The sequence below is a fragment of the Embiotoca jacksoni genome, unplaced genomic scaffold (assembly GCF_022577435.1).
Source record: "Embiotoca jacksoni isolate LCO1_2020_lvr unplaced genomic scaffold, fEmbJac1.0.p SCAF_10, whole genome shotgun sequence".
NCBI classification, from domain to species: domain Eukaryota; kingdom Metazoa; phylum Chordata; class Actinopteri; family Embiotocidae; genus Embiotoca; species Embiotoca jacksoni.
This window is the reverse complement of record NW_027185230.1, coordinates 19,120,761-19,143,242: the sequence shown is the minus strand read 5'-3', so window position 1 is coordinate 19,143,242 and position 22,482 is coordinate 19,120,761. Positions and strand designations below refer to the sequence as shown.

Here is a 22,482-nt window from a genome sequence, read left to right as displayed (position 1 = left end):
TTAAAAATGGCAACTCTTTATAGACCACGAACAACCGTGCCTCACCTGTTGGGTACGTCAATGTTGATAATGCAGGTCTCCAGGAGCTCCCCCTGCTGGTCAGTGCAGGACACCAGGATCCAGCGCTGGTCATGTGATAGGCAGTATCCTACATAGAGCACATTGTACTTGGGAGGGATCTCGGCCCATATCTCTCCTGCTTCTGGCTGCTTGGGACGGGTCGGACCGAGGATGAATGGTGGAGTGTACAGCTGGAGTGGGCTGGGATGCTGAATGAGAAAATTCAGATTTAAAAACAAACGAAAGAGAAATAATAAAAGGCATGAGTAAGTATATTACAGCCATTTTATGTATAAGAATATGATTCCATATTCCATGATTTCCATGCTTACCTCCGGACTCTTGAGGACCAAATTGACAGTGGACACTGGGCCAAAACCAGTCAGGGACTTGATGTGTGTTTGCTGCGGTAGCAGACGTCTGCATTGGGAGTAACAAGAAAAGGCCAGAGAGCGCAAGTGTTGCAGGTACAAATGGCTTTCTCCGCTCGCTGGCTGCAGAAGATACTGGCACGGCACCACCTAAAACACAGACATAGGATGGTCAGACATGACGGTCACAGTCTAATCCTGCCCAGTTGAGAACTGAAGAAGTGTTCTCGTACCTGCGGCACCAGCGCAGGTCTCATCGTCTCAGGCAACGTCTGCAGCATCTCTGTGTAGCAGCGCAGGAGCCCAAGTAGCCAAATGCTACCCGACTCCACCCCGTCACCCTCTTCTTCCTCTCCACCTTCATTTCTCGCACCACTCGAGCTGAGAAAAGCATCCACTATGTAAATAACAATAGCTGGTGGGTTGGCGTGGCTGTCCGTGGAGTCGGCCACGGTGGGGATGCCGATTCGAGACTGCTCAGCGGAGCTGAAAAACAGCAAAGAGGAAGGACGTTGGACGATAATTGTACGCATTCAAATGTGTGGAACAACGTTTGAGATGTGAGCGTTTCTCAGTGGGTTCTCCATCTTACAGTTCAGGGTTTTCTGCTGGTGTGGAGCTAGCAGGACCTTTGGAATCGCTGGCTCCTCCTTGGGTTGTCTCCCCTGTCTGGCCTGAGGTCGCTCCAGTTGGAGTGGCAGCATTTGCTGAACCGACAGCACCTGGAGCTTGTTCTCCGTCAGCGGTCCAAGCTTGAGGCTGCCCAGAAGAGGCAGGCTGGGCTGAAGGTGTGTTGTTTACTGGAGGCTGGACTTTGGGAGGCAACAGAAGACTGCTGTCCAAAGGCAGGGCTGAGAGCTGCGGAGCTGAGAGAAGGAAACGGAATTTGTGTTTAACTTCATACACTGACAGTGAAAATCAGAGATAATCTGTTTATTTATTCTCACCTAGCTGCTGCTTGCAAGCATAAGCGTAAAGTTTAAGTTTGCTGAGGTTGTCGGTGTGCTGCTGTCCAGCCCAGGGTCCAGTCAACCACTGATCCACGTCCAGCTCCTCCAGTTTTTCTGGATCCACTTCTTCCCCCACGCGCAGGAGGCCATCCCTGGACACTTTGGCCAGAGGACGGTGCTTCCCGAGGCGGCACGTCTGGAAATGAAATAATTATTTCATTAGGAAAAATTTTTACGTGAAAAGCCACAATCTGTTCACAGTATTATTCTTGTTTGATCCAAATAGGAGTTGCAATGCGACCACGGCACTGAGGAATTCCTCTGAATCCAATATTCTACCTCGTAAACAGCACTGAGCTCCTGGAAGAAGGCCCGGGCTGCAGCCAGCAGAGAGGGGCTATTGGGACACACCACCACATATGCCACATCCCGTTGGCCCCCATAAGGTTCCAGCAGCAACTTCTCCCAAAAAGGCAATGCCAAAGGGGACAACGCCAAGAAGTCCCGCTCCCGGTCATAGCCAAGCAACACCGTAGGAATGGGCAGAGGCTCCGGTGACTCCTCCGACCCTGAGACAAACACAGATTAGGACACGTTTAGCCAATCCACAATATCATCTTTAGACATTTACAGTATTACAGGTAACACGTAGAATGTATGGACTCACCGTATGAGCCTCTTCCAGCCATCTTGTGAAATTGCTGCCAGGTGAGTGGACCCTGAACATGCTGGATGTTGTCCCACGTCCGTCCTGTTCTCTTCTTCTGGATGGCGTCCTGCAGGAAAGGCTGCAAAGACAGCAGCATACGAACCATATCCTGTGACGACAACATGCTCATATCCACCACTTTGGAGATGGCCAGAGACGCACACACACACGCGCACACACGCACACACACACACACATACATACAAAAAAGGGTACATGAACATATGCACACGTCTTAACAAGGTTCTATACACCAAAGAAACAAATAAACACACAGAACAGATTGTAGTTTTTAAAACACAAAGGCAGCTCGGCAAACTATTTTAAACAATGTTTTAACTCAAATCTAAAAAGTAATGCTTGATTTGAGGGAGTTTATCATTATCTGTCATTGACTGTAAATTGTACAAATCCCCTCTTTAGTAGCCCAATCCCGCTTCTTACCATTCGTGTGAGGCCACGAGTGAAGAGCGGTGCTTCTGACAACAGCTGGATCTACTTTCCCTCCTGTGGAGTTATCCACATACTGCAGCCCCTGCTCCAGAGCATTGTAACACTCCACACAGGCATCGCTCCCATCCGCCCACTGCTTTTCAGACATCCAGCTTTGGAGGAGCGCCCCCTTGCGGCCGTGGCAGGAACAGCTGAGGGGGACGTGAAGCGATGCCAGGGAGGAAATTGGCTGAGAACACTGTTCCTGCAAAACGACCATGACCGATGCAGAGGCGGGGGCCGCATCTTGCGGCCGCTTGGCCCTGGAGTCTCTCATAGTCGGATCCCGCCGGCAAAGAGCCAGCCTCCTCTCAGCCGCTCGACCAACTTCAGAAGTCCGACCGTAAATATCCAGCTCGTCCTCCAGGAAGAGGCCCGTGCCGTGCGCCAACCGCCTGTTCACAATGGCACTGAAGCCACACATACAGCGGTACTGATCTTCACAAGTGGAATCTGGGATGTATACCCCTACATCTGCTCCTTTGACATTCATATTACAGGCACAGATACAGCAGCTGTCGAAGTTGCGATCCTTGAAGACACTAAGGACGGAGTCCGAGAGCAGAAGCATAGCGTACAGGCTGTGGGCCTCAGGCAGAGACGGTCCTGGCCGGGCTGAGGGCTCCACAGAGCTAAGAGGCAGGCCGGTTGAGGGAGTAGAGGCTGGTGAGCTCAGCTCAGTACCATCCTGCTTCACTGAACCCTGCCCAGAGCTCGCAGCGTTGACACCCCGGGGTGTCCGCGGGGTTCGCGGGGTGGGCACAGAGAAGCGAGGCGTGGCAGGTGACGGGAGGATGCCAATGGTGGTGCTCACGGAGGCAGTGGTGGCGCTCATCTGGCCGTACTCCTGGTCTGTGAGGGTGTTGACACTGGGAATGTTTCTGGATACGCACACATCGAAGAAGACGAGAACAAACAAGATTAGTCCAACTGAAGCAGCTCTTCAAGGTCATACTGTTCCTGACACTCAAACAGAGGAAAAGCCTTTGAACCAACAGACGTTGCCATCCTTAGAGCACTGCACTCTCTCTACTGAGGCTCAAAAGTAAACGTAACATTTCAATCTTTTAGAAACCACATTCTCCTGGAAACCTTTCCTAAAACTTTAATAGAACCTTTAAAAGTAACAGCGTGATAAATGTTTACGACCCCCGAGTAACGAAAGCTTGTCAAAGCCGACTACTCACGTGTATCCATCCTTGGTGAAAGCGGCACTCTGGGAATGCATGACCGATGGGAAATGCTCCATTTTGGGTAAGAGGGCCCAGGAGGGACGGTAGTAACACTGCTCGGGAATCTTGAGCGGCGGTAGACTCTGGCTGGGCAGGCAGGAGAGTGGAGCGAACATGGAGGAGCCCATCTGGGGCTGGACAGAAAGGAAAACGTTTGATTGCAATGAATGAGATGAAAGCCAGGATTTAGTCAAAATTCTCTTTGATGCTTCATCGAGTGAGGAAATTTAGGAGGCAGGTTTACAAAAGGGTCAACCAAGAGAGAGGGTTTGTGACCACATTATTGGATTCATCTCTTCAGCACTATTTAAGAGTCCTTTCTGCTTCTAAAATTTTTGCTAATCCACCAGCTGAACGTTTTAAGGAATAAACTGAAATCACTGGCATGGTCTGAAAGGATGATGCCGGCGATCCATTTAACGACCAAAACCCCCAAAGTATGTCAGTCCATCTCTGCACTTTCCAACTTCCCCTGAAAACATTCTATTTATAAATAGACATTTTAGGGTTTTTGTTTTCTTTTAAAGATAAATAATTTCATAAAAGCGTGCTGCGCTGTGGTTTTTAGAGAACATCTCTCACATTGTGTGCTCTGGTGAGTGTTTACAGCAGCACGGTGGTTTAGTGACATCAACTGAAAATGAACTACAGTGCCCCGGTTCATTGTAATGAAGGAAGATGGCAGCCGGTGTAATGCTGTGGTTTTGGACAACAAGGGAGCTCTGTCACACATGGAAAGCTACGCAGATAAAACTTAGAATAAAGTCCTTGTTTGTTTTGTTTTTCCCACCACAGATATTGTATCATGTACATTTCAAATGAATGATTATTAAAGAAATGTTCCAAGCAGATATTCTACATGATTATTCATGACATGTTGACAACCAACAACATATCACAAACAACAAAAACATCTATGACAACTTAAGACAATTCTCTCGTCATCGACTGTCGATGCAGTCGAGTCTGATATTAAAATGAATTTTTCAGTCCTGTTTGTGCAATATGTTTCACATATCGAGTTATGCTGACAATGCATGTTGTTTGGAGGAACTCGTTTGTGTTAACAAGCAGATGCAGCTAACAGAAGCTAACTGCTACTATAATTAGCATTTCCCAGCCTGCAGTCGGTACAGATGTTTGACTCAGAACACACAGATAGCTAATTAGTGAATAAGTGAAACGATTCCAACACGATGCCTGACCAGCTGCTCAGTCACTAGTTTCCTGCCAGCCAACAAGTCCTTGTATTCACTTCACCTTGAGGCCAAAATTTAAAGTGGATTTAAATAATTTATAAAAAATCATTTATAAGTCAACTCGTTCAGACTCTTCTGTGTCATTTTCTCAGTTCATGCTTGAATGTAAAGTTGCACATAACTAAACATACTGACGTATATGTGAGATAAATATTTACTACCACTGCTCACCTTGATATCCTCCTGCCGGGGACTAGCCAGGCCCTCCTCCAGCTCCATCCTATATTCAGCGAACTGGGTGGAGGCTAATGATGGGAGGTGGTCCGCTGCTCCGCTGGGTGCGGGGGGCTCTTGACTCGGGGTGTCACGGTACGTCATGATGGGAGAGAAGGCCGGGTGCTGCTCCAGAGAAGGTGGGGTGGGAAACATCCGCTGGAGATCTGCTACTGCTGAAAGCAGACAGGAAGAGGAGCAGAGAGTAATTTACAGATGTTTGATAGAGTTCAGAAATACTAAAAGGAAAATATATTTGTCACATATAAATGATGGCTGTGGTGACTACACATAAAAAGTGTATTTAGACTCCACTGAATTGTATTTCATTCTAAACACTCGTCACTCACTTGATGGATAAGGTACAGCAACTCTTCCTTCTTTCCCAAGAGGGCGCTCTTCTGTCGACACCGGCAGCTTGGTTGATTGCTGATTTGGATAAACAGTCTAAAAAAAAAATGTACACAATATATCAGAGGGTCAGTTTTATTTAATATAATATGTTGTGTTCCAGAATAGTGAAGCATCAAACATAATGAATGATGAGAAAGTTACACTAAGACTTGATTGTTGGTGTCACTAAACTAGTTCCACAAATGTTACTTTTCTCGTGCTGATTAGAGTGTGTTTGCTAGAAATTCATGCAATGATATAATATGTAAACAATGATGTCTCACCCCCAACTCTTCCTCATCTTCATCAAATATGTTGTCGAGATCAGAGATGTTGACCACGAGATCTTTTTCTCTGGTCAGAGAAGGATTGGCTTTAGCAGCTCCGTCATCCTGACTGGATTCATCTACGACAACAACACACAAACAACGTTAAACCAAAGAGAGTGACTGCGTACAATACGTATATGAGGATGTGATTATGGCCCCACCTGATTTTGGAGCCGAGTTAAAAATGGACATTGCGTCTTTTCCATCAGGCAGTGCACCATTGCTGGTGATTTCTTCTCCCTGGTGGACGAATTAGAGGAAAATGAGAATATTTTCAGTTCAGGCTCAATTTCAAAAAAATATAAAGCCAAGAGTCCCTTTTGTGAATAACATGTGTCACACGTGTGCTTTGCAGCGCAAAATCCCAAACCATCCCTTTCTGTGCCGTGGAATAGACTTCACTACAAATTCAAGATTCATTTTCATGTCATAAAATGAACCCTCTGGACTTTTGGCCACAATTCTGTCCGAAATTATATTTTGTGCAAATATTGTGTGCAGTTTTTATATACAGGAGTTAAACCTGTAATATCAGAGATAAACTGTCAGTATTATACTGACATATTAAGATGAGATTTCAACTTAATGTTAGAAAACATTTCTGATTTACAAATCCAGTAGATTCAGAGCATCATCAGCATTCACTTGGCGTCTCTGGCCACCGAGTACGATTCACTCTATTTAGCTGTTTTTGGTTTGCCGCCACCTCCTGAGGGAAATATCTGGCTCTTTAGCTGCTCACGGCTCCACTATGTTCACCAGCTGGTCACTAACTATGTCTGTTTGCTGCTTGGTGCCGAGCAGGTAGGTTACAGAGGATTCAAGAGGTTTTCTACTGAAAACAGCTGCCTGCTGCAACAAGGTTGATGAAAGCTGTGAGGATTAAAAAAAAAAAAAAAACAGCTAAGCTGCTGGCTGAAAAAAATGACATTGAGCTAAGACAGTATAACAAAGCTGCGGAGAACTGCAGGTGGTACTTCTCCGTGGGCTCCTCATTTACAAGCAGTCATGCGATCCATAGTTCATATAAAAGTATTAATTTAAGCCTCATTAGGTTTTTTTCCTGAATCTGGACTAATTACTGCTCTGCGTTTTTAAACTGTGTTACCTACCTTGGCCTTCTTGCTGGGTTCTCGCCCCTGACCCTTTAATCTCTTAGTAGTGGAGAAAGTGTACTCGATGTCTCCTTCCTTGAAGTCGTAGGGATCGTCGCCGCTCTCCCGCAGAGCCTCCACGCCCGGCTGCTGGAACAGGCCCAGAGTGTGTATGTGGTCCCTCACCCTCTCTTCGGAGATTTTAAATCTCTTGAGAGTTTGTGTGTATAGTCTGAAGGAGGCAAAGAGACAAATGCAGCAGGAGTTTATTCTTCTTTTCTTGTTTACCTTCTTTTATGTCCTCATACGTCCAATTTCTAAAATAACTCACATTGGACGTGTCACGCACACTACCTGACAATAAATCCCCACTTTATATTGTTTGTTTTATATCTAGTATAAGTCTGGCTCAGGTAGGATTGTCCAATATAACAGAATCTCTTCACCTGTGCTCTTAGCTGCTCTACTCTTAGCTGCCCTCCAGTAAGCACCTCGCATTTTGCTAAACACTGTTATTGTGCATCTCCTACCTCTTAAGCGGCGCTCCCTCAGTGGTTGTCTCTGTCTTCACTTCCTCCAGTTTATCAGTGGGGAGTTCGGGGGGTCTGAAGTCCGTCTTATCAGTCCGGGGAGTCCTGAAGCCTCTCCACCAGCCAGCCCCGTTCTCCCTCTGCCTCAGCAGAGCGGTAAACACAACCGTCTCACTGGTTATCATCCCCAACCCTGAAGCCCCATCTGGACAGACATGCATATCCACAGGTCCATCCAGAACCTCTGGGTCCTGTACCCGGGGGTGTGGGCTGAGAGTGGGAGGAAGCGGAGACATCGGTGAATGGAGAATGGACTCGGGGGCTTTCCTGCCGTTGGAGAGGGGTTTGGGATACTTGCAGCTCGGCAGAGCGCCCAGGGCCTCGATGGGTGGCTCCAGGGCCACGAGGCCTCCGAGCTGGGGCCCTCCGGGCGAGTCCTGCTCCAGAGGGGTCTCCTGCGAGACAGACAGACGATGGTGGAAAGGAAACACAGCTGGTCTCTTGGACTGTTTGTCAGCCTTTTCTGCCTTGTCACTGGTCTTGTGTTTGGGCGGGGCGGGAGGGTATAACGACGGGCCGGAGGACTGAGCGGGGTTGGCACTGGTCTGGGGGTTGGCAGTGGATGTGGTGGTCAGATTCAGCTTCTGCTGCTTTAACCTGCAATAAAGAAAAATTATAATCAACTTAAAACCCTCTAAACAACCCGTTTTAGTGTAAGAAACCCTCTGATGTTGTTCAATAATGTTTTTAGGACATCTGGACAAATGTAACGACTCTTCCCAGGCAAGTTTTTGAAGACTGTTGATTTAAATTTTCAAATATGCTCAAAGCCTCCATCAACATGAACACGAGGCTCAGACACTGAACACATGAATACAACCCTTTCATGGAACAGCTTGGGTGCGGCTCTGCAGTACCTGGAGCAGCTGCAGGGCGCTCTCGCTCCCAGATCGTTGAAGTCCCACGTGGTCGCTCCGTTTGGCACTTCCTTCCCCGGTGTCACGTCGGTTGGCTGATTCGGTCTGCGGGGAACAAACGGATCAACGAGGGCACCAGCTCAGCTGCATCACTGCACCTCAATAATAATCACGCCAAACACGGGGAATAAACTCAGGTTTGGCTTACATGTGCTGAGGCTGGTTGAGATAGCACTCCCTCCAGGCCTGATGGACCACCTGACAAGTCAGCTTCTTCCCAGAATGCTTTGGGCTGATGCTGGTGATCCCCATGCTGCTGTCCGGTGTCGGCACACTGGAGACCGAGGTCACGAAGCCACTGTCCGCTGAAGAGACGACGGGTGAGACAGGTGTCATGATACCGGACTGAGAAGAGGCTTCTAAAGAACATCTAGATATCATCCTTATGTTTGTAAATTATGGGTCCATAAGGGAAATTTTAGAAAATCTAATTTTAGAAAGCAAAAGAGAAAGATTGAAATTTAGTAGTAGACTGTCAAGTGTAAATTAACTAAACTTCCTCAAGCAACATCATCTTTTAGTGATTAATGTATTATAGATATCCATATGCTTATTTTATGATAAGTAAAATTAAAAAAAAAAAAAAATCAGTTTCTATATATTAGATGTCATTTATGTGGTTAAAATCCAGATTCCTTTCAGACGACATATTTCCTGTGATGTTTCAACGTTCAGCATAAGGTCCGGCAGGGCGGTGCGTGTTGGTGTCTCTGTTACCGGAGCAGGGCTGCTCCGGTGACGTCGGCGGTGTCAGCGGGACGCTGCAGTGGTTGTGCTCCTTGTTGAGGCCCAGAGCTGCAGGAACAGGTGGAGGCTGCTCCACTGGAAGGTCCCCTTGGGCAATCAGCACGAAAGCAGCTGGGTAGGTCATCCTCACTCCACCTGAGAACACAAAATAAAAAGCAGATTCACTGTTATGAAACTAGAGGACGGCTGCTGTTTACATTTCACTGCAAAGTATTTTGAAATTTTCTAAATTGGGCCCATTTGTAGGAATTAGTTGGAGGAATCAGTGTTTCTGATACATGGCCACAGTGAACAGTATGTGTGTGTGTAATCTCTCACCTTACTCACTGCTCATATAAAACACAATCAAATCTAAAATCCCTTCACACTCATTCCTTTAATATCATTTCAGGCTTTCCTCCTTAGATGTAGAAGCCGATGGTATCCAAAGGAGATTTAATTGTAATCAGGTCAAACCAACGCTGTGGGATCAGACTGATTAGACGAAGCTGTTCGAGTGACTCCCCGGGGGTTTACCTCAACTTCCCTCTCGCTCCGTTCTGTCTGTCCTTCTCTCTCCTCTCCTGCCTTCCAGTCATTTCCCCTTTTACGCTCTCAGATGTGCTGACAGACTGTGAGGATCATTACAGTCGAAGCACCCTATCCACTAATACCTCTGCTCAAACTACCGGGGAGTCTGCATGGAGACCGAGGGTAATCAATGTGATGTTGATCCCTCCCTGTTTGCTTTAGTAGAGCAACGCTGCTGTGGTCTAATGTGTTTATTCATTGCTGTTCTCTCCTGCAGAGAGATCTGCAGTGTTCTTTAGTATGGACTGCTTTGTGCTGATGTAATAAGATGGACATTGATTTCATTGTGGACTGACTTCACAGAAAATGTCTCATGTATTTTAATTTTTTTTTTCATAAAGTCGCAAAATTCTTCTTCTGGAGATGCAATTTTCATCACATACACTGCTTTAAATCCCATAGATGTATTTTGTCACTCCTTGTTGCTTCATTCGTACCTACGATGACCTCCACGGCTACATGACAGTTGCGATCATAGGCCTGGGCTGCTTCTTCTTTTTCCTTCTCTCCACTTCCCTCTTTCTGCTGAAGCACCATGGGGTAGAAGTAGCTCCACTCCTCCATCAGTTTTCGTGCCGCCGGGTCGCTCATCTTGTAGGCCTGACCCGTTAGAGTGCCGCTCAGACCGTACGGACACAGAACCACTGCACACACGAATGAAACCGATCAAATAGATCGGAAGGAGGGAAGATGTAAAGGAAGAAGAGAAATATGATTAATATTCATTTTTCTGTATTTCACTTGTTGCGCAACAGAAACACAGTAAATTAATATTAAATGTGAATTCACAGAAGGTTCCTTTCACTTTGTCCAACGTCACTTTGCTTAATTTACCCTTAAGAGAAGAAGTACTTCGCAAACTACTCGTATGAGATAAGCTGAACGTTCATAAAACCACGGAACATAATGAAGTACATTTACTCAAGTAAAATGTTGAAGTGCTAACTCAGTCATGTGTTTTTATACTTTTACTGCACTCCAGTTTGAAGGATAAAAATGCACTTTAAGTTTACATAATCAGATTTGTTTTAAAATAAAGTATAATTATAGATTTACAAGCCCAAAGTATATAAATATAAAAGTATACTTTTAATCAGCACCACCGACGACAACAGTAAAGTTATTTTTACATATTGATACTTCAGTAATAACAAACTAATAATATTATACTTAATACACTCACAAGACCGAAACCTAACAATAAATTGATCCTATTAACGAACATCTGGGCATCATGATTACATCCATGCAATAAAGCTATTTAGAAACTACTCTGCAGACAGACAGACGTTGATCACTTTCATTTTTCGGGAAAGCAGTCTGTAAAAAGGGAAAGTATAAAAGCTTTTGATAAAAATCAGAGTGCTTCCTCCCCCACTGAGGATCCGCTAACTTAATGTCTGTGATCATGTCCATAATCTAAGGAGAGGGTCAACTTGGTCATTCAAGAGAATTATTTCTATTGTCCATAATCGCCTTTCAAGTTGCACTTCGTTGTCCTCGTGGGATGCATACTGTACATGGTTTTAGTCTTTGTAGTTTTTAGTTCTTGGGTTTGTGGTGTTACCTTGCACCGGTGTGATGGAGGTCTGTGCGAGGCGGATGTGGTGTTCTGTGATGTGGTACGCAGGCTGGTGCTGGGCGATCTCCACGCTAGTGCACACATTGCTCTCCCCGTGGAGGAAGAAGGAGAAGGAACACGACAGGTGTTCACTGGGGGACCGAAGACAGCAGAATTAGATCATGAAAACACAGACAGACGTAAACAGTACAGAAATGTAGTGGTGAATATCTTCTGTGAGCGTTCAGTGAGCCGATCATCGAAACATCTCAGCTTCAGCTTTTACACTACAGGATGAGTTTTCCCTGGAAAACAAATGCTGCGGTCTCTGTCCATTTGAACTACATGTAAATTCACCTACACAACATAAATGATACTCAGATTTAAACTGAATTAAAATGACATTAAATGATGTCAAATTTGAGATTAAATAAACAAAGGGATCAGATCTGTTGAAAAACAAATATAAAACATGTCTTTCAGGTCACTGGATGACGCATCATGAGAGCTTTTCTCCAAACAGCAATTTAGAGATCACACTCAGATGTGCCTTGCTAAGCTCCTCCTTCGTTGATCATCTTCATCAGTTCCCACATATGCTCCTTATTGCAGGTATAAATCCTCATTTGCTTATGACTGATTGTGATGACTACATGTTTACATATCCGGCGCTCTCTTTATTACACAGCCTGGGCATAGTTCATCATGCATTGCTGTTTTTCTTAATCACAGAGGAGTAATTGTTGGGGTCTTATTGCAATCTATATACCAGTGGGCGGGCTGGACATCATTAACTACTTAGACAGCCTCACTGATGTATATTTTTAATCTATAAACCTTCTTGCTACCTTGGTTTAAATATATCAGACTGACAATAAAGTCCGCAGCTACTGTAATCTCTTTGTGATTACCCTGCTGCCTATGCAATATCTCCTTTGCCCTGAGGGAGCCGGACCTTCATTTGAGCTGTAATGGATCATCAAATTCAATAAGATGGCCAGTTCCACAGTCACTCACGGGCAGAACTAAACACAGCCTACAGGGAGACACATATTGTGGCTTCGACACAACGTCCTCCAGATGGCGCTGAATGCACCCAAAGAGAATGTTTCTGCTTCATAAACATTCCTGATGCTCCCAAGGAGAAAAAAAAAGAAAAGAAAGCATACCCTCATAACAGCAGGTGGTTTGAACACAGGTCTGCACAATCACAGGAGGAAGAGCAGCACTAAAGCGCATACATATGCATGCAGAAGCCTGCGACAAACTGGCACACGAGCACATGTCGCCTTCACACCGACAGGCGCTGCCCCCCCCCCCCCACCATCCCACCCCCTACCCCCCCACCCCCCACACACACAGCACTAGTCCATCATCTCTGCAATTCACATCTCCACAACACATGAGTCAAAATGCTTTCAATGTCACTGCCCTCCAACCTTGTCCTCAGTGCATCATTCCACCATATGAAGAGCTATATATAGCTGCATGGGGAAGCTCAAAGAAACAGCTGCAAGTCCGGAGCAGCAGTGAAGCTAACGGCCACACAAACATATACATAAACAACCACAATGAATATTTAAGGATCTTTAGCATTTCTTTTGTCACGTGCTTTAATTATCTTCTGAATGTGCTTTATTCTTAATCAAGTCATAAACCTGCATGAAGACATCAATCTTTAAGGTTAGTTTGTTCGTTTTTGAGGGTTTTTTCAGCAGCTGATTGATTGATTGACGAGTTAGTTGACTGCCTGTTTGCTTTTCTGTATTTCTCAATGTTAAAAAGCCCCACACAAATATTTCTCATGTTGATAATCCTGTTTATGTTGTTGCATATTTATATGAGATGTGTGAGTACTGATCAGCGCTGATGTGTGGATAAAAACACAACTCCCTTAAGGCCGCTCGGAAACAGCTCCAGCCAAATAGCGGAGAATCACTGCTGGAAATCATCTCTATGTTCATCCCTCTTTCTGTGTTAAACTCAGACAGCAATCCAACAGAATTAAGGGCTGGAAACTAAATATTTCAGGTGCAATTACTGTATGCTGATAATGAACTGTTCACATTGATACCTGAAATATAAACACTGTTACAAAGCAAAGTAAACAAAAATGGCTACTAATGAAAATTATTTAAGTAATTTAATTTTTTTTTTTGGGGGGGGGGGGGAGAGGGAGGAGGCAATTTTTAGTTGAGCAAACAATTAGAATTAATAAACGATTATCAAGCAGTCAGTCCAAACCGATACCTAATGTGCAACAATTAGGACGTAAGATCTACTTAAAGTGCAATAAAGTGCAACGACATGCAAGTCAGGGAAAAGCAGAAGTACAAAAAGAGCATCAAACTGTGGGCTGACGCAGCCGGGAGATTGATGCTCGCTGTCCTTTTACAAAGGGCATTTTCCTGCACAGTAAGCGGGTGTGAGTGTGTGGACACACTGGGCTCCTTGCATCCTCTGGGGCATGCGTGTAGTCGGCAGGCGTGTGTGTGTGTGTGTGTGTGTGTGTGTGTGTGTGTGTGGTGGACAGAGATGTGAGGCAGCTGTGTGTGCTGGGCTGTATGAGTACAGGTATTAATAAATGAAGAGGAGTGATGGCTGAGACTTGCCTAAGGGCTGACAGTACAGGAGAGAGATAGAGAGAGGAGACAGAGGGGAGGTGGGAGGGAGGGATGGAGGGAGGGGGGAGGAGGGGAGGCTGAGAAAAAGAAGCAAGAGTGTGAGGAGGAAGAAAGAAAAGACAGCAAGCGAAGAACATGGACACAGAGTGAATTAAGGACTTGCACGAATATGATTGAGACAAAAAAGGGAAATGGGAGGATAGAGAGGAGATTAGGAAGACAAGGATAGAGAGACGGTAAAAAAAAAAAAAAAAGAGGAGTGAGAGAAAGAGGAGGAAGTGAATAATTCAGTGCCATGCACTGCAATTGCTGCACACATATCGATGAGATCAGAGTTTTAATGGTCGGCTACTGAGCATAATTTTATGGTGAAATCAATCAGCAAATGTAGCGCCAGAGAACACACACACACACACACACACACACACACACACACACACACACACCACATACTGTCAGTGTGTGTGTCGACTTCATCTGGTTTCATATCTACAGTATGTGCCGAAGCTTATATGAACGAATTAACAGCATTAATTTAATTGGATTTATTGTATCACACGTGCCGCTGCGAATACGTGCACATAAAGCCGCAGCTCCAACAACAGGTGAACACACGCATGTACACGGCATCCATGTTTGAACGCCGCTGACAAACAGGGAAAAAGGCCCGTGTCGGGTTCGTACGACGACACGTGTCTTTTCACCCCGTCACAACGCTACCAGCCACCCAGCAGGGGGGCTGCTTAACGCCCGACATGCATCGTGGACTTGACACGGAAGCATCTGTGTGAACCATCACATGCACACAAAATAACAACGGTTATCTCGGTTGCGCTCATGTCAAACCCGGCGAGAAAAAAGATAAAGCAAGATTAGATTAAAGGAGATAGAGAGCAATGAACAGTAAAACAACCATGTGCAAGACACACAAAGCTTCTATTTCCTCTCTTAGAGGGATCTAAAGCCCATTATGTGATAACTGGGTTGAGCTCATTAACTATAGTCATGTGCACTAAGCAGGCAGGATGGCATTTTCTTAAAATTCTCTCAAATCTGGGGGATTAATCTGCACCTAAAATGTTCTTTCTGCCACCACAGCAGCACTATTGTGAGTTATCTTCTTCCCTCTAGCTGTCTTACCCTTCCTACACAATCACATCTCCTGGAAACAACAGCACTCCTCTGGTGTGGACCAACGTAGAGGATGTTTACACTCTTGTATGCTCTCGTGAGCATCGTGTCTCCACACGCTCCAAAAGTCCTGCACGGCCACAGTTTGGTGAATTGTTGAATTTATTCCATACAAACAAATCCTGCCAATCCCACCTGACTTTCACGAGACGCTCAGGCTTGTGCGAGGTGTGTGCGAATGCTGCGTGTACACATAACACACACCGCTATTAAAAGTAGCATAAAGGGAGGGGGGGGGGGTGCAGTAAGTTTGATGTATTATTCAGTGGCCCCCAGTGAGTGCTTTTAGCCAGTGTTGCTATCACAATGTTTGTGTGCAAACAATGCTCCAACTGTTTGCATGAATTCACGACAAAAAAGTGTCAAAAAAGGACGCAAACTGTGCAAACTCACGCCTATTGTATTACAACAAGGACGGAGAAAAATACCCGTCTGCTGGAAATGAAAATTTGATTTATTGTAGTCCAGAAAAATAGCAGAGAATGACAGTGAATGCTTGTCCCACAGAAGAAATGCTGCCAAGTGGAAACCTCAGTAAGAACATCAATGCAAGCTACCACAGGCTTTTACTTCATATCTGTGGTCCTAATTAAAAAGAGGAAAAGGATCTGGCAGTAGGTTGTTGCTGTGATGTATCACCATCCTCCCTATTGATCTGTATGTTTTTGTTCCTCCTTCTTCTCTGTCTCTCTCACAAACTCTCAGTGGCTTCTCACCTGGTCATATTAGAAATCTGGGAGATAGAGCGTCACATGTTCTCAGATTTTTATTTCTTTATTTATTTTTGCCTCTAGGGAGACCATGCGCATGCGAAGAACATGCTTCAAAGGAGAAAATGCAAATAGCTCAGTAATAGAAATAATTAACAAGCGTTCCTTTGATTGAAAAGACAGAAATGTTGGACTTTAATATTAACAATTTACTTTAATCACGTAGTTAATTTTTAAAAAGATGAAATGACATTATGACAGCTACTAGCAGTCTCATTCCTCTGTAGCACATTCATATTTGTATGACTCACTGTACATGTAGTCAATCAATGAGCCACTGTGAAGACCTTTAGCTTTTGTATAAAAATACAGTGGAAGATATTTCTGTAAAAGCCTTTTCACTGCTGATGGAAGGAAGGTTACAGTAATAGTCAAATTTATCAGTGACTTCTAAAGTGGTGTTGTGATTTTCATTGTTATTTTTGTATTAAACCCTGCCAGTCCACCAGGCTGCCGTTCATTCAACCAGCAACTCCTTACCCATCTAGTCTGCCTGTCATTGCACAAGAGTCCATCCAACAATCAGCTAATCGAAGGGGTATTTTTCTCATCAGTCACCTTTATAACCTGTCAAATGAAAAATCAGCTGGTCCTTTATTATGCCGTATCTAGGATCTGACACCTTTCACCCATTGGTAATTTAAATTTCTTTTTTGACATTTTTATACAAGTCTGTATTTATGCAAGCCTCAAGGTCTTGAATTTTATCCTTTTGAAATCCACCAAAATTACACATTCGCATAATTTTGCACACAACAGTGATTGAAGACAAACATTGTGTGACTTTTGCTCTCATTGCAACTGCGACTTCTAGTGTTTTTGAGCCCCTGAAAGCACCGAGGGAAAGAAACATACCGATATGAGCAAAATTAGGTCAGTTGGCAATTTTTTTACCGGCTCGATATTTATATCTTTTCTTGTTTTGGTTTTGTACATGCCCTCTTGTGGTTCCCTCTTCTCCTGCACATATCTATTTACTATGACATTTAAATTGTGCAAACACATAAAAAATAAACCATCTTAACATAAGTGAATTGAACATACAGGTCTAAATGGAGCCAGTACTTGTTGTTTAAATGTGGAGTATGTAGAGCAATAGTAGGAAGAAAAGAGTGAATGTTTTTCAGGGTTTTTTTTCTCAGGAGATTGTTTGACCTTGTGATGTGGCCTAACACCAAATGTCTGTTGCCTAGGTGATGGCTAATATCTCAATGTCATTCCTCTCTGAGGAGAGGGGAGGGGAGGGGAGGGGAGGAGAGGAGGAGGAAGAGGAGGACTTGTAGTGAACTGTTAGTGCAGGTAAGGATTTCTGAGATTTAAAAAAACAAGTAGTTTAAACAGGCTGTACAGCTCGTTTCTGCTTTTGTATGAGAGAAAAGCTCAGCTACACTAAAACATGAACATTATTTATGGACGAGTATTTGGCCATTGGCGAAATAGAAGCGCCGATATGAGCAAACATGTGTGTACTGTACTTGGCATGCATAGAATTGACTGAACTAATGAGAGAGACAGACTAATACATCCATTCAGCCATCTATGGTAATGATTAATTTACGACCCCCCTCCCTCCCCCCACCCGCCTCCCCCTCTCGTGCTCTCTCTGTTTCCCTGTAACTCTCTCACATGCTCCCCTCAGCGTCTGATGCAATGCGTTACCAACCCAGAGTGCTTCCCTCCCATTCAGACACAAAGAGAGCAGGAGTGTTGGGTTTTGAGGAGGGGGGGGCGGTGGTAGTGGGGGGGACAGATGGGGGTGGGGGGGGAGGTTGGGGAATCTTCTCCTGGATGTACCAATCCCCGCTGCACCCCGGGGACTCATACGAGATAAACACCAGATAAGCCTGACAAAGGCAGCGGTGCCAAGGCACAGGAGTTGGCACGAGTGAGGGAGCATGGCATGGATATTGGCACCAAAGCGCCCCCTGTTGGGGATAAGAGGCACAACGTGGGAGTGAAGAAGAGACAAAGGAGGTGGTTAAAGCTGAGGCAGGAGGTCATTGTATGCCTAACTGAGCAATGTTCCCTTGTGGCATGAAAACACTGATGGCCAGCGATCTGCCGAATTCTTTAGACTCAGACTGTCCGCTGTGGGAACGAGGCAGGATCGGTCCAGCAGGGGGCGCACGAGCTGACAGCTTATTTAGTCAGAGCTGTTCATACCAGGAGGAATTGTGTGACATCCAAATGTTTCTCTCACACACACACACACACACACACACACACACACACACACACACACACACACACACACACACACACACACACACACACACACACACACACACACACACACACACACACACACACACACACCATTTCTGAAAGAGAACACTCAGCATGTGTCTCTATGAATCCTCACTGAGGGCACGGTGTCCTCACACTTACCACACAAAAGTTATTCATCCCCAATCCTCCTTTACTTTTAATATCTATCCTAATTTTCCTCCTGATTTTAATCACCTCTGATCATCGCTGCTCAACTCCCAGTATTTTGTGCTGTCGGTTATATTTGGTCACATTTTGAATTCTTTCCTTATTCTCTTTAAACTGAAGTTAAACAGGATAGCGCACACAATAAATGCAAAACAAAAACAGAACGATATTATCAATGATAATTAAAACTGGGGGTCACCTTGAGTGTCTGGTACAATGAGGGAAGTTTGGTGTCGCCTACATGTGCAGAATATTAAAGTGTGAAGTGTTAAAAAGACATTAACATCAAAACCATGTCCACACTTACATTTACATAAACTGATGCAGAAACCATTAGAGGTTAGTGTTTGTCCAGGCAGTTGACAAATTAAATGGAAAAACAACATGAAGTGTTTTTGATGTGCTCTTTATGACGCGCTGCGTCCAACTCTCTAAAACTCTACCGGCAGTTTAATGATGGTGGTGGACGGAGTTATCGGACACTAAATCACGTCCTCTTTCAACGACCTAATCGAAGTATCCGCATCAAATATTTGATTTTACTCGTTTCATCACATGTAGATGCAGTATATGTTGCCATGACGGCGCTTTTACAATCACATCAGGCTTCCTCGCAGTATTTCCCAGATGTAATGCAGTAAACGTGACACACACACACACACACACACACACACACACACACTCTCTCGCCTCACTGAGGGACCTCCACAGCTTTCTGGAGCAGGAGTTTCTCAGGGCGTCTCTTAATTTGCACCACATTTGAATGACAACGAAATGTACAGCTTTTACGGTTAAAACAGCTACAAAGCAAATATTAAACAAATGGGTGATTTTTGCATCTGCTAAGCGATTAAGAAAAACCGATTTCATTCAAATGAGGCGTTTGACAGCTGAGTGGTTTGTCAGGAGTCGGTTACTTCAACGCTGAGCGTTTTGAGCGGCGCTACGGCAGAGATGTAAGAAATGCTGCATCCAAAGCTGAAGTGGACACACGGAGCTGAGAGAGGGAACTACAACGGCTGAAGCAACAAGTTGAACCGTCATCACACCCTCTTTCTGCTGCGTTTCAGTCTCTCTGTCTGTCTCCCACACTGCCTACACAGTTAACACAGTGTGACACCAACACACACTCACTCAACAACCCTCCCCTCACCCAGAGAGAGCCGAGAGCTCTCACCTCTCACCACCGTTCACTGCTCTGGGTCTTTGTCTCGCACCGTGGACCAGCTGCTGGAACATCAAGGACAGACGACTGAACAAAATCCTCAATCACATGAAAGTCCTTCACGCTGCCGAGCTGTGTCACACTCTGACATCCACACATGTCTCAGAGCTCAACACGGCTGAATGAGACACCAAACATGACGTCCTGCCGCAACAAGCGAGTCGGTGTGTGCGGGTCGGTGTTGAACGCTCTCCTTACCTGCTGCCCAAAGACTTTTCTTCCAGTTCGTGGGGCTTGAAGAACCACTTGCCGATCCTCACGAACCCCTTATCCATCAAACATCTGCAGCGTTGAAGAGAAGAGGACAGAAAGGGGAGAGAAAGAAAGCCATTCATTCCACGGCAGGAAACGTGTCTCTCATCATGTACAGGAGGAAGATCGATTCAAAGCAACACCTGAACAATGTCGAGCACTTCGCTGCAAGAGTCAAGCAACAATTAGTATTCGGGAGGTTTTCATCCATCTCGCTGGCTGGTGTCGTGTACGACTGCGTTACATTGCGGACTGATTCTCAGTGACGGCTTCCATATTTCTGGCCTTTACAGAAAACAGAATATTTACTTTAACTTGAATTTTTTACAATCTGACTTCATTCTTGCGTCGGCCTCGCTGAAGAGGAGCGAAGTCTAAGATACGCAGTTCATGACAAGTGCACAGGAAGAGGAAAGGTAATCTTCTGCTAATCTGCTCTCCCTAAAGTGGTTTGCACTTTTAAACATTGGTTTCTTTCATCAGATGTAAATGTGATCACGTCGAGGTTCACTTCAGCCGTCAGGCTCCCTGTTTGGCTATCCGACCATCTCCACCTCATCTCAGACTCCTTTCATAGATAAAACGCAGCTCTCTGGGAAGTTTGACTGGTTTCTGTGTGCAGGTGCCAGTGAATTCCCCTCTGAATCCTCTGACCCGGGTCAAGGAATTACAAAATGATCTTATGGAGTCGTCCTCACTCAGCCGGGCTCAGCGATCCGAAGCTGTCGGCCTCCAGCTCGACCATTTTTGGTGCATTCTTATCAACGTATTTTCTTATCTTACCACGACTTCTCTCGGCACATAAGCTCTCTCTCAATTTTACGAGAGCGTTAACAAAGTAACTTTATTGGATCGGTCACATCGTGGCCTGTATCCAACCCATCTAATAAAGGTCAGCGCTGGTCCCCGATACCAATTTGTCGCGTCTTATCAGCGCATCTGTAGCCGGCCCACTTCACCGGAGACTTTACGAGGACGTACGGTCAGGCAGCCAACAGGGCACCGCATCTAAAGCTGGAAAACCTCCAGATCCACGTCCCTCCAGAAGATGCTGCTTCTTGTTGATATTGAAATCAAACCGAATACAACTGAATTCATGCTTGATTGTTAATCCAATATTTTTTTCACAAGTTATGTTCTGGAAGTCTTGCAGCAAATAATGAACTTAATAGTCGTAAATCTGCATTATTTATAATGTAGACTTGCATTCATTGACTTTTTGGGGCCCAGTAGGACATCACAACATGCTGTAAATACAACGGTCATATCATAAACATATAACATCACAACAATGAATGTAAATTCAATGAAAATCTGACATATTTATGGGAGTTTGCAATTCTGGAAAATTCCGACGGTTTCTCTGCTATAAAGTTTCAACCAATAACATTTCAGAGTTTCTATTGACAAATAATTCTTCTCTTGTAAAGTTCTCTTCTTCTTTATAAGTTGTCTGAGTATTAATAAATGACAATCAGAATGACACATTAATAATAACAAAAAACAACATTCAAAGCCTTAATCGCAATTAAAAATTTGAAGTATGGCGCTGTAGAGAGTATTGATAATGTTTATTGTTTCTAGTAATGTGACTTATGTTGAGAAGATTTTCCTAAATGTCATTATTATTGTATATGTTCTGTTTCTCATCAGTCCCCATCAGAACCAATCATCACCTTCCATTTTCACATGCTAATCTCTGAGCAGACCACGGCTATGAGGGTAATTTATGTCCACTAATAAATAATAATCAAATAAAATCCATCCAGTTGAAAGCCTGCCGCAGTGTAATAAATAAAAGATATAAATCCAAATCTATAAATGTGGTGGCAGATGTTTCATTTTCTGAACTCAACAAAACATGTGTGCTGTTTGATCAGCTGATTTCCTGGAGGCGGAGTCTCTTCTCGCTGTTATTCTTACTAAAATGTTTTCAAACTGATAAATGAACAGCATGACAGAGCTCTCCTGACTTTTACATACTTTACAGGAGTTATGCTGACAGGAACTCTCGACTCCTGGCGAAGCCAACAACGTTCCTAAAACAACCCACAGTTCATCTTAATGCTCGTCTGCAGTAAAAAAAAAAAAAAAAAGTTCTTTTTTTCAGTTTGTTAATACATTACTGAAATATTCATACATGCTTGATTGGTGATTCATTCTGATGTTACTTCTGAACAAAAATAAATAACAGTAATATTAAGAGCCTGTGACAGAGGTCGGTTTTACCTGAGCGATATGAAAGAGAAAGTGGAAGTGATCCCTCTAGTGTTGAAATAGTGAGCTATAAAAGGAGTTAGCTTCAAGGTAATAGGAAGGTTAATTCAGCCTGCCCCCTATGATGATCACTGATGCTTAACTTAATAGAGAGCAAATATGTGCTGCTTCACTTAACAGATGGCTCTGACTCAGAAAGGAGAGCTTTGGGTACTTGAGCAAGTGATTCAGCGCTCAGATTATAATTTCATTAAGGTGAAGCTCGTGAAGGAAAACCAGA

The 22,482-nt window shown here is 44.5% G+C and overlaps 1 protein-coding gene across 2 annotated transcripts in view; it reads right to left on the bottom strand.

The window, feature by feature from the left end:
* LOC138211937 (mediator of RNA polymerase II transcription subunit 13-like) overlaps window positions 1-22,482 on the bottom strand; it is a 71,625-nt gene that overhangs the window by 4,989 nt on the left and 44,154 nt on the right. Inside the window, exons 4-24 of one of the 2 annotated variants that reach the window (XM_069172141.1) lie at window positions 19,932-20,015; window positions 11,494-11,639; window positions 10,364-10,570; window positions 9,327-9,491; window positions 8,758-8,914; window positions 8,550-8,654; window positions 7,633-8,289; window positions 7,121-7,334; window positions 6,170-6,248; window positions 5,964-6,085; window positions 5,637-5,733; window positions 5,245-5,462; window positions 3,770-3,948; window positions 2,535-3,463; window positions 2,049-2,228; window positions 1,721-1,950; window positions 1,379-1,577; window positions 1,024-1,297; window positions 665-917; window positions 393-581; window positions 46-269 (exon numbers count right to left, since the gene is read on the bottom strand). In XM_069172141.1, the coding sequence (XP_069028242.1) occupies window positions 46-269; window positions 393-581; window positions 665-917; window positions 1,024-1,297; window positions 1,379-1,577; window positions 1,721-1,950; window positions 2,049-2,228; window positions 2,535-3,463; window positions 3,770-3,948; window positions 5,245-5,462; window positions 5,637-5,733; window positions 5,964-6,085; window positions 6,170-6,248; window positions 7,121-7,334; window positions 7,633-8,289; window positions 8,550-8,654; window positions 8,758-8,914; window positions 9,327-9,491; window positions 10,364-10,570; window positions 11,494-11,639; window positions 19,932-20,015 (4,908 nt within the window). The remainder of the gene's footprint in view (window positions 1-45; window positions 270-392; window positions 582-664; window positions 918-1,023; window positions 1,298-1,378; window positions 1,578-1,720; window positions 1,951-2,048; window positions 2,229-2,534; window positions 3,464-3,769; window positions 3,949-5,244; window positions 5,463-5,636; window positions 5,734-5,963; window positions 6,086-6,169; window positions 6,249-7,120; window positions 7,335-7,632; window positions 8,290-8,549; window positions 8,655-8,757; window positions 8,915-9,326; window positions 9,492-10,363; window positions 10,571-11,493; window positions 11,640-19,931; window positions 20,016-22,482) is intronic. The other variant, XM_069172150.1, reaches the window with a different exon arrangement.